This window comes from Triturus cristatus, chromosome 5_2 (genome assembly GCF_964204655.1).
Source record: "Triturus cristatus chromosome 5_2, aTriCri1.1, whole genome shotgun sequence".
NCBI lineage: Eukaryota > Metazoa > Chordata > Amphibia > Caudata > Salamandridae > Triturus > Triturus cristatus.
Window position 1 is genome coordinate 195,762,392 of NC_140588.1, and position 10,738 is coordinate 195,773,129.

At 43.8% G+C, this 10,738-nt stretch overlaps 1 protein-coding gene across 5 annotated transcripts in view; it reads right to left on the reverse strand.

Moving 5' to 3' along the window:
- The window catches only part of SYCP2L (synaptonemal complex protein 2 like), a 1,177,754-nt gene extending 1,168,926 nt beyond the window's left edge, over positions 1 to 8,828 (reverse strand). For all 5 annotated transcript variants that reach the window (XM_085606974.1, XM_085606977.1, XM_085606975.1 and 2 more), the window contains exon 1: positions 8,706 to 8,828. In XM_085606974.1, the coding sequence (XP_085463100.1) occupies positions 8,706 to 8,711 (6 nt within the window). In that variant the 5' untranslated portion in view covers positions 8,712 to 8,828. The remainder of the gene's footprint in view (positions 1 to 8,705) is intronic.
- Positions 8,829 to 10,738: the final 1,910 nt, after the last annotated feature.

Below are 10,738 nucleotides of genomic sequence, written 5' to 3' on the forward strand. Positions count from 1 at the left end.
TCTGAGTGAAGTACAGTATTTGGGTCACAGAATTGAGAAGGGCAGGAGAAAGGTGTTACCAGATCGCATTGAGGCTATTATGAACATGCCTGTGAGATTACGGATCAAGAACTAGATAGCTGGATACGAGCAGGATGTGAGAAGGGAGATGTGGATGTGTGGGTTTCAAGTGATGGACGAGCTGTGCTGCCAGAATGTCTGTTGAGTCCAATGGCAAGATTGATACATGGTGCGAGTGTTCAGACAGACATGGTACAATCCGAAGTTTTGTGCGGTTGCTGAAGCTGTATGTCAGAGGTGTGTTACATGTCAGCAGATGAATGCAGGAAAGAGAACTGCTGTGACTGAGTCAAATTGGGAGGTCAGGAGGGCCTTTCAATAGGATGCAGTTGGACTTTATTGAGATGCCAAAGTGTAATGGGTTGAGGTACATCTTAGTTGTGGTATGTGTCTTTTCAAGATGGGTGGAGGATTACCCAACACGTAGGTGTGACACACTCACTGTAGCTAAGCTGTTGTTGAGGGAACTTATCCCTAGGTTCGGTTTTCCGACCTCTTTGGAGTCGGACAGAGAGACACACTTCCATAGTGAGATCATGAAATTGCTCTGTGCTGCCTTGAATGTAGATCAGAGATTGCATTGCAGTTATCGACCAGTGGCTTCTGGGATTGTGGAACAAGTTAATGGGACTTTGAAAGCGCGGATGGCGAAAGTGTGTTCTTTGACATCCCTGAAATGGCCTGACGCACTGCCCTTGGTCCTTATGAGCCTTCGTAGTGTTCCTGATAGGAGAACGGGGTTGTCCCCACACGAGATCCTGATGGGGAGGACAATGCGATTACCAGCGATACCTGCTACTGCTTTGATTAACATCACAAATGACTTGATTCTCGACTACTCTAAGGGACTGGCTGACGTAGTCCGTTCTGTGTCCCAGCAGGTGCAAGCAGCAACTGTTCCGGCCGCAAGTGACCTGTGCCACGACTTGTGCCCGGGAGACTGGGTGCTTGTGCGTAAACATGTGAGGAAGAGTTGCCTGGATGTTCGTTGGCGTGGTCCGTACCAGGTAATACTGGTCACGAACATGGCAGTGAAGTGTGGGGGACTGCCGAATTGGGTGCATGCCTCTCATACCCACAGAATTCCAGCACCCTTGGAAGATACAGCCCCTCTCGTGAATGAAAATCCAGCTGAGGTGGCAGGACCATCTGAGAGGGCAAGCCAAGCTGTGAAGGTTGCTGATGCAGATGGTTGTGCACTAGATTGAGCTGAAAGGGGTTGTGCAAATCGAAGCCCCGAATTTGACTCAGACGGAGAAAGTGTTGCTGTGGGAGGAGTAGAATCAAATTCTGCCGAAGAAGGAAGTAGTGCACAGGGTACCCCAAGGGAGAGCAGAAGTGCCACAGAAGCAGAAAGAGTTTAGTCCGTGAGTCAGAGACAGCTGAACTTGAGATTGGCACCTGAAAGAGATCTTGCCCCAGTTTCTGAAACATCTGAATCTGAACAAAGTGACGAAGAGCAAGTCCGAGGTGGCTTGAGAAGATCCAGGAGAACAAGAGTGCCGTGTCAAAGGTACGCCTCACCAGAGTGGACATACGCTGTGACTGATGCCCGGAGTGTTGAGCACGGGGAGGCTGAGGTCTTTGACTCTGGTCAGCGATTCTCCGAATCTGAAAATAGACCTGCTGTTGCTAGTTCCAGGGGTGGAGATCGAAGGAATACTGACTCTCAATATTCCGAATCCATCACTTCTGAGCAAGATTCGTGAATTGATTCTGGAGACGCTGGTTTTTCCAACTTTTGGTTTTGTACCACCGCATCAAGAATTAGTGGCGCTTCGTCTTGAACTTTTGCAACGTGTTTTAGAGATTCTGGAAGCTGATCTTATTTTGGACTGAAGGTGAGCTTTGTTGTGTATAAAGGTCTAAAGAAGATGACCTAGCCCGAGTGGAAGAAGAATACATTTAGGGACTTTCTGTCAAGACGACGAAAGAGGGCTAGGGAAGTCTTTTCGTGGACTGTGTAAATAAGGAACTGAAAGCTGCAAGGGGATTTCCAGCTTTTTGAAGTGTTGTTTGAACTGGTTGACAAGTGATATCTGGAGGAGAAAGAGACTCTTAATTGTTGCTGTCGAGCCAAGAACTTTGAGAACTTTGCAAAGATGGCAGATGCTGGAAAAACTCACCGTAGGGCTAAATTAGTGATAGGTGCACTCATAGGGTTGGTGATAGTTTCTATAGTTGTTATAGTTGTAGCCTCATATCGTTTCACATGAGCAGGAGGGGGAGGTACAGGGAACACCTACACCTACCACTTCTAGCCAAAAGGAGGTCACTATAGGAGCTAAAAGAGCTTTATTGCTCGAAGAGAGTCGCAGATTTCTTATAGCTACATCTAGAAGTGATTTTAAGCTTAATGCATATGCAAAGCTGTTGTACAAATATGTGGATGCGATGGATGCGAAAGACTGCTATGTGTGTTTGCAGTTGCCTTCTTCAGTGGTGGAAGGTATTATATATCATCACCTTCCACTAACGTATGGAATTTCTTGTAGTTTGTTGCTTAGTATCTTCTATGAGAAAGGCCAGTTTGAGTATTTCTTTTCCAATTACGATGCAGTACTTCCTGAAGTTCCAGCTTATAAGCATTTGAATAAATACGATTATTACAAGTCAGAGGACAGACTTCGGAAGTATTTCATACCGTCTCTGGAACTGGATACGGCTTATGATCACCGACATAATTTGACATGTTCATTATCAGATACAGAGAAGAAGTTTGTAGGTCAAGTAGAAGATAGATATAGAAAACTAACACAGACACGAAATACAGGAGATAGTCCAGTAGATTGGACTGATGAGGAGAGGTTACACAGATCTAAGGGGAGTTATGGACCCATAGCATTGGACCAGGTGCAAAAGGGGAAGTTGTGTGTGAGACGTCCTCAGACCTACTATGAAAAGGTTTCGGTAGGACATAGTACGTGTGATCATATCTTTACGATGGGAGATTCTGCTAAGAACTATTTGCAAGGCTCGGTGCAAGTGATTCCAACTGTGTATTATGTGTGCGGAAGGAATGCCTATGTAACGTTGCCTGCGAATTGGTATGGTACATGTTATTTGGCTATTATTTTTCAGAAAATCTATCATGCAGAAGATTTGGAGACTGGACATCACTCTAGAGTAAGGAGAGCTGTGAGTGCAGGAGCAGTGATTGGTGATGTCTTTGGAGCAATGATAGAGAGTTTGGGTGTGTTTCTGAATGACGTGAAGATAAGGAGGTTGGCGACTGTGGTTGATGAGTTGTCAATGAATACAGCAAGGTCTTTGATCTTGGTGGATGGAGAGATGTTGTCGATAAGGACGATGGTTTTGCAGAATCGCCTTGCTTTAGACGTAATATTGGCAAAAGAGGGCGGAGTTTGTAAATTATTGAAAGTTCAGGAATGTTGTACGTATATTCCAGATTATAGCAAGGATCTCGAGAGATATATAGATAACATTACCACGATTCATCAAGAGATTGGAGATTTGACTGAAGAAGGTGTGTGGGAAAAGATTGGTAAAGGATTTGGTCGTGTGGGAAGTTGGTTTGCGAATTTGGGAAAGGGGTTCCTTGGGTTTGTGCTAAAACCCCTCATTATTGTTGTGGTTTGTGTGATCTGCTTGTGGGCTCTCATCAGAGCTTACAAGTGGTACAGAGAAAACAGAATTGAGAGAGCTCTCAGAGCGAGTGAAATGCGAATGGCTAGACTGCACGACAGTCAGTATCAGAATATCAAGAATATGGAGAGGTTCCGACGGGGGGAGGATGGCAACAAGTACTGTTTAGGTCGGTTCTTTCTCCAAGGGAGTAAATTGTGCGATGGTGTGATGACATTTGTCATCAAAGGGGGGAACTGATAGAGCGTCACGTTATTCTGAAACTTGTAGGGGTGCATCATATTCACCGGTAGTCAGCACCCGCATATTAATCGATGTAGGTTGTGTGCCATAGAACTGTATTACTAGAATCGTTTAACGTAGAGGTGATTAGAAATGTAACCATGCTTTTCATGAAGAGAAATGCTGCAGATTGTTGTGAATGTATTTTAGTAAATGCATAATGTTGGTTTTCACGTAATGCAATGTGTTAGTTAAACGTGTGCCATGTTAAAGTTGCACGTGCAAGTTTGCTTATTTACGTATAAAAAGAGTGATGAACTAATGCTTAGAGTGATTTAGCAATGTGTTTAACAGTGTAAAGGCCTGATCGCATATACGTTTAAAGAGAAGGCCTGTTCATTTCTTATGTTAGCTAAACATTGTAGGCCGAAAATGATTTCCCTTGGTAAAGGCTTTGGGTTACAGGATGATGGAAAATCTTAGAGAAAAGTTTTTCGTTCCCATGTTTCTGTTGCAGGTGCAAGGCCAATTTAGCTCGTTAGTGAGACTAGGTCTTTGTTTTAGGAGTTAGGATGGTACGAGAAGCCAACAGGGGAGTACATTGGAATGTGCGGATGATACTTTCAGCGGAGAAGATGCCTGGGACCCAAGGTCAAGCTAACCGTCGTTGGATGGGATACATGTTTTGTTGGAAAAGTACTGGAAGAAGACCTGGCTGAAGAGGTGTGCCGAAGGGCGTGTTCTACGTTTTGGAGATTTTGTATTTGGGACAGTGCCCCGTGGGTTGAGCAGTTGAGGTTTAGATGGGAAGCTAAAAGGAGCATCTTAGAACGAGCTCTGACTAAGTGAATGTACTTCTCAGGAAGTCTTCACTTCTGACACCTTTTTATTCCCTTGCCTGGGAAGGGAAATGCTAAGTAGGGATGTTACTTTAGAGATAGAGTAGGGAAAGACTAACTGATTTTCTTTTAGGCTAATGGTTTCAGATATAGAGATTGGACTAACCATTGTTTTATTGATGCTTTTAGAATGGATTATTCTTTTTATTCTGAGTCGCATGAGACTCTTGCGTAGGATTTCCTTTGTATTAGTGTCCATTTATTTCCTATACCTTGTATTGAGGTGTTTGTATGTGCATTTATTCCTGGTTGTAATAAAATCTTAAAAATTTAGATTCAGAGTCAGTGGTCCTAAGGAGCTGCAATTGGAATTTGTAAATTATGTATTGAGATTTTAATTTTCTCCCCTCTACACTATTTAGCAGATAAAAAGATCCTGGCAACCTGAGATGATTCTTGGAGATAACCAGGTAGGCAAGAATCTGGTCCTATCATAGGTTACTCGACTGGTAGGTCTAGTTGATTTTTCTTATCTTGCCAGGCAGTGATCTAGCTGTGTGGCATAGCAATCCAATCTATGGCAGTGTCAAAATTTTGACTTTTCAACTACACTTTGTTTCTACCAGAGCTGGTGGGTCACCAATGAAAACAGCATGTATGAGCATGTGATAAAGCTACTCTTCATAGCTTTGTCACGATGGCAAAGCACACCTACCAAGTCCCTTCTGGTATGTCACAGGCACTAATTTGCCATCAATGGTGTAAGCTTCACCAAGTCAAATCTATAAAGATAAAAATGGGTAAAGAAAATGGGTCCCCTTTCCCAGAAAATTAGGAGAAAACGAATCTTGGCAATCACTTCAGGTCTCCTTCTGCCACTTCCTCTTTTGAAAATACTTGTTTCACAACACCCCGTTTTCCCTGCCCCCCCCCCCTCCTTTTTCATTAAAGGCCCATTCGTTATTACCAAATAGCGCATGCGCATACACTCACTTCAGAGCTCTCAAGTTCCCCAGGTACATGCAAAAGTTTCTCATCCAGTCCAGGTTTTTTTTTCCCACTTTGAGTCCCGCCATCTAACTTTTAAAATATGATGCTAAGTTTAATTTTTATTTAGCAATTTGGGACTCCTAGTCCTGCTTTTGATGCATAATAAACAAGACTACCAATCCCAGAATGAAATGTAAAAATCGTCGTAATGACAAACACATGGCCCTGTAAAACTTGAGTGCCCAGGAACCCAGTGTGTGCCTCAGTTTCCTGCATAAATGAGTTAAGCGCTCAGTGTGCCCCATGCTCCCTTTTCTTAATGCCTGTCCTTTAAAGACCTTCTCTACCCTCTGACTTTTCATTGAACCTGTGTGCTGTGCATTGCAAGACAGGCACCACACATGCTTTTCTGCACAGTCAAAGTCGTTCAGGGACAGAAAATAGGGCCAGGACCCGACATAAAAGCTGCACCCATTTAGTGAATTAGCTAGCTAGAAAGTAGCTCATGCTTGCAAACTGGGGGGCATATCAGCAACAGACAGCGATAAATATCGCAAAGCGCACTTAATGCTTATATATTTATCGCCGTCTATCGCTGGAATGTATCGCCCGGTTAGCGCGTTGTTAACAACGCGTTACTCCAGTGCCATAATATTCCAGCGATATCCAGGGAAATGGGCCAACATCGCTGGAAAACCACAGGGTCGTATCACCATAATCCACCTCCCATGTTAGGTATGCCTTAGTCGGGAATTTAACAGACGTTAAATTCCTGCATTAAGGCATAGTTAACACGATGATTATTATCGCTAAGGCTCTTTGCTGATATCGCGAAGCTGCCTTAGCGATAATTTCCCAAGCAGTTTTCCCAGCCACGCCTACTTTGCGTCTCATTAGCGATGTTTATCGCGGAGATGCCAGGCTTTGGGAATTCGGCAGATAACATGCGCTAATGCATGTTAGCGCTGCCTTGTTGATAGGGCGTTAAAATTATCGCCGCTTTAGCGGTAAAAAGTGCTGCTAAAGCGGCGATGATGCCCTTGATGATATGCCCCTTAGTTGGTTTGGAACTTGTAAAAACACTGTGGGGCATATTATCAAGAAACGGCGTTAAAATTATTGCCGCTTTAGCGGCAGAAAACTGCCACTAAAGCAGCGATAATGCGCTTGATAATATGCCTTTGAGAATTCCCATAAAAGCCCATGTTCTGGTGTCAACATGAGATTCTATTGAAATTCTCTGCGGCATATTATCAAGCCCATTATCGCAGCTTTAGCGGCAGTTTTCTGCCGCTAAAGCGGCGATAATTTTAACGCCGTGTTTGATAATATGCCCCTGTTTAAGTGTGGTATAAGCAGTTCTAGAAAGTAGGAGGAACTCGCCAGATCCTGGTTCAGGCAACTATTTCTGAACCGGATTATGCTGAATTTGTCATGGTTTAATTTTCAGACACTGGGACATATTCAGCAGTGTCTGCACATTGCCTGCATTCTAATCAGAACAGCAGCCTACAGGCAGTGAAGAGGCTTTCTTATTTTTCCTTCTGACTGGACCTAAAACAAAGGCCTGATTTAAAGGGTCATCAGCCCTTCTTTTGTTCAACCACCATCTTGGCTGGGAGCCAACTGGAGCCTAACACCTAGATGCCAGGGACACAAGAGAATACTGGCCATCACTTCACAAGTACTTTTGAGAAACTATGACTTGGAGGGAGGTTTTTGTCTATGTTCAGCCCACCCCTCCCCTCAATGTAAGAGATGTAGATGCACTGTAAGGAAACAAGATATGTGTGCATGAGCAATCACACAAATAATGGTTTAAAGGCATTAATTATTTTTTTTCAAATTAATTTTATAGCGCTGCTCATCCCAGTGTAGTCTGTTAGAGCACTTTACATCACACCCAGAGACACAATACATCATACAAGTGTGTGAATAAATGGCCAGGAAATGTAACCAAACAGTGAGGATTATAATATATAAGAATCACATATCACCATACTTGCAGACATATGTTAAGAGTGAATGGTTGGAAGAAACAAAGCCATGATATGCAAAGGAGGGATTGTGGTTGTCTGTACTAACAAGACTTACTTCCCAAAGTAACCCTTGCTTGCAATCTTAAAGTAACAACAGTTTGAGTAAGAATACAATAAGGATCTAAACCCTTGACTTAAGTTTGCTTGCAGCGCCTTCATTACTGGTGAATAGCTCACTGTGCTATGTTAGATGGATTGCAATTTATGAACTGGAAGTAAGAAAATGACCTGTGTCAAATGGAGCGGCCCACTTACCTAGCTGAATAAAATCCAAACCTGTGATCTGTATGTTACACAATGTGCTTTGAAGCAGGCACATTAACCCTGTATGGTGGCAAATGAATCTATCTTGTGACTGGAAAAAACACTGAACTCTCAAATTACTGCGTTCTCTTATTGCTATTATAACCTCATCAAAACTACTGGGTACACAAAGATCTCTGCAGCAGGTGTCTTAACCCTGTAGGCTATTTTAAAATGATGCCTCTTGCTGATCAATTAAGTAAACGAATATATTTACTCCAGCATATGTTCTTGTTTTCAATTTCTGTGCAGCAAATGTTTCAAATAAATGTAAATGTAAATAAATTACTGCTTTTCAAGCTCCGCCACTCCGGACTCCAGCCCATTTCCTGCGATCCCAATTTATGGGTTCCCAGAGGAAAATGTTCTCATTACAGCGCTGGTTACGAGGCATAAAAAACACTGCGTGGAGTTGAGGTTGCTGCGAGTAGGGTTTGCTTGAATATTAGGAAAGTCAACAGAAAACATCCGGTCCAACAAAACATGGCTAGAAAGCCACAAACCCGGCCCACGCGCAGACCTGTCGGAGCAGCCTTTCGTAATTGTCTGCCCACCCCACAAGCCAATCCCACACTGTTACATATCTGCATGCTGGGTGCCATCATGGACGAGAGGGCCCCCTCAGCTCCCAGAAGCCAATACTCACATCCATCCTGAAGCCTCGACTGCCGCTCCTCCCGCGCGCAGGGCAGGCTGTTTCAGGCAACAACACTGAAGCAAGGCCTCCGCGAAGCCCCGCCCCTTGAAACACGCACACAGGTGAGACCGATTGCCCTCACTCCTCCGTCACAGATATCGAGAGACCTCCAGGCTTGCTTCACCTTATTATTACCGTTGGTTGAAATGGCGCACGGTAAGAAGCCGCTGTAAGGAGTCGCGGGAGCACCCTGCCGCCTTTTCTTACCTTTTTTGCGCGGTAACTCCTCTGAAACACGCCGTGAAGTGTTTTGAGCGAATTTTCTGACAAAATCACGCAACCACGTCAATTAATTTGTTTAGGGAAAAAAACTGAGGCGCGTCGATATGAATATTTCCATAATATAACATAATTCATTTTAGCAAATAAAGGGGCATATTTCCAAGACCCTTGCGCCGCCGGTACGTTTATTTCTTCCCACATTAAAATTAAATTGGCGCAAGGGGCTTGTAAAAAAAGCCCCCAAAGTATTTAGGGTTGTAGTCTAAAAGGCGTTCTGCCACGTAAAATCAAATCATACGAGAATTTAGGGGGCGTATTTACAAGCACCTTGCGCTGCCAACGCCTCACTTTTATGGGGAAAGGTGATGCACCGGCGGCGCAAGGGGCTTGTAAATAAGCCCCAAATGACTAATGACATTCGTGCAAGAAATGCCCTATCGATTTTCAAAGTAACTAAAGCTTATCTGCTGTAGAGCAAAAAAATAAGTACTTGTCCCTCCTTCGTGAAGTAGGCCCGTTAGCTTGCTTTTGTGGTTCGCCCATCTCCCTTCTACTTGCACACCTGTAACCGTTTCACTTGTGGAAACGAGCAAGCAAACTGCCAGCGCCTCGGCATTCAGAAGTCTTTCTGAATGATTCCTCGTCAGTAAGACTGGTTCCACCATTTGCAATTAACACCCCATAACAATTTGTAAAATTACAATGAAATGCGTACGTCTCCTTTTAGGACGTTACCGATGGCAAACACATTCCTGCTATCCTTTCTTTAAACGTAATCCAATGTTGAGGATTGTCATGTCTCTGAGATTGTGCACTTCCACTGTCTGCGTTTTTGCAGTTTCAACTGGAATATGGGTAAGTGTGGGCAGGTTGTACGTCAGAATATTCTCGTCAGAAATATCGATTGAGCTAATAATTCTCGTGTCGAAAATATCGTTTACAAAAATATTGTCAGAATTGGACGTAGATTTTCTAATTGTATTTCGACTAGTGCGATATATTTGCGGACCATATTTAGAATACAATATTTATGTCACAGCAAAGTGTAGCTAGCGTTATACTTTTCTCATCCATAGTTCCATATTTGGCTGGGAAGCTTTACATTTCCTGTAATTCATACCTGTAAAGTTCCTGTCAGTCGTAAGGGGGCCATTCTCAGTGACCGCTGATAATAATAGTTTTTTATTTTGTTTTCGTTTTTTGTTGAACGATATATGCGTAGGTGGCACGTTTCCCGGGGCCATGCACGGTGTGCTGCTGTCTAGTCCAGGTTTTTTCTTCAAATCCTTGGACCCGTAGCCCTATTTTGTAATGGATTAAGCAAGACTACAAGTCCCAGAATTCAAGGTAACATCATGGCCATTAGGTACAGTCCCGGGAAACTTGGCAGGGCTGCATATGCCACTTTCCTGCTGCCTAAGGGTATTCCGGTTTCGACATTATGGATTTCTGAAACCCTGACATGAACACTCTGATATGACTGCCAAGTTTCCTAGGTCCATGCATGGCTAGGTAGTCCACTCCTGTTCTTTTTTTGTTAGAATTCTGAAACTTGTAGTTCTGGGTTACAGGGTCAAGGATGCACCCTCGTTACACCCTCAGCGGCACTAGGGCGACTAGGTGCAGAGTGCTGAGGCCCAATGTTATCCAATGGGGGATAGGGGGCTTCCGGTTAGTGGCTGCGGAGGGTGTAACGAGAGTGCATCCATGACCCTGAAGTAACCCCAGAAACTCAACCCAAACGACCGAGTGCTTACCTG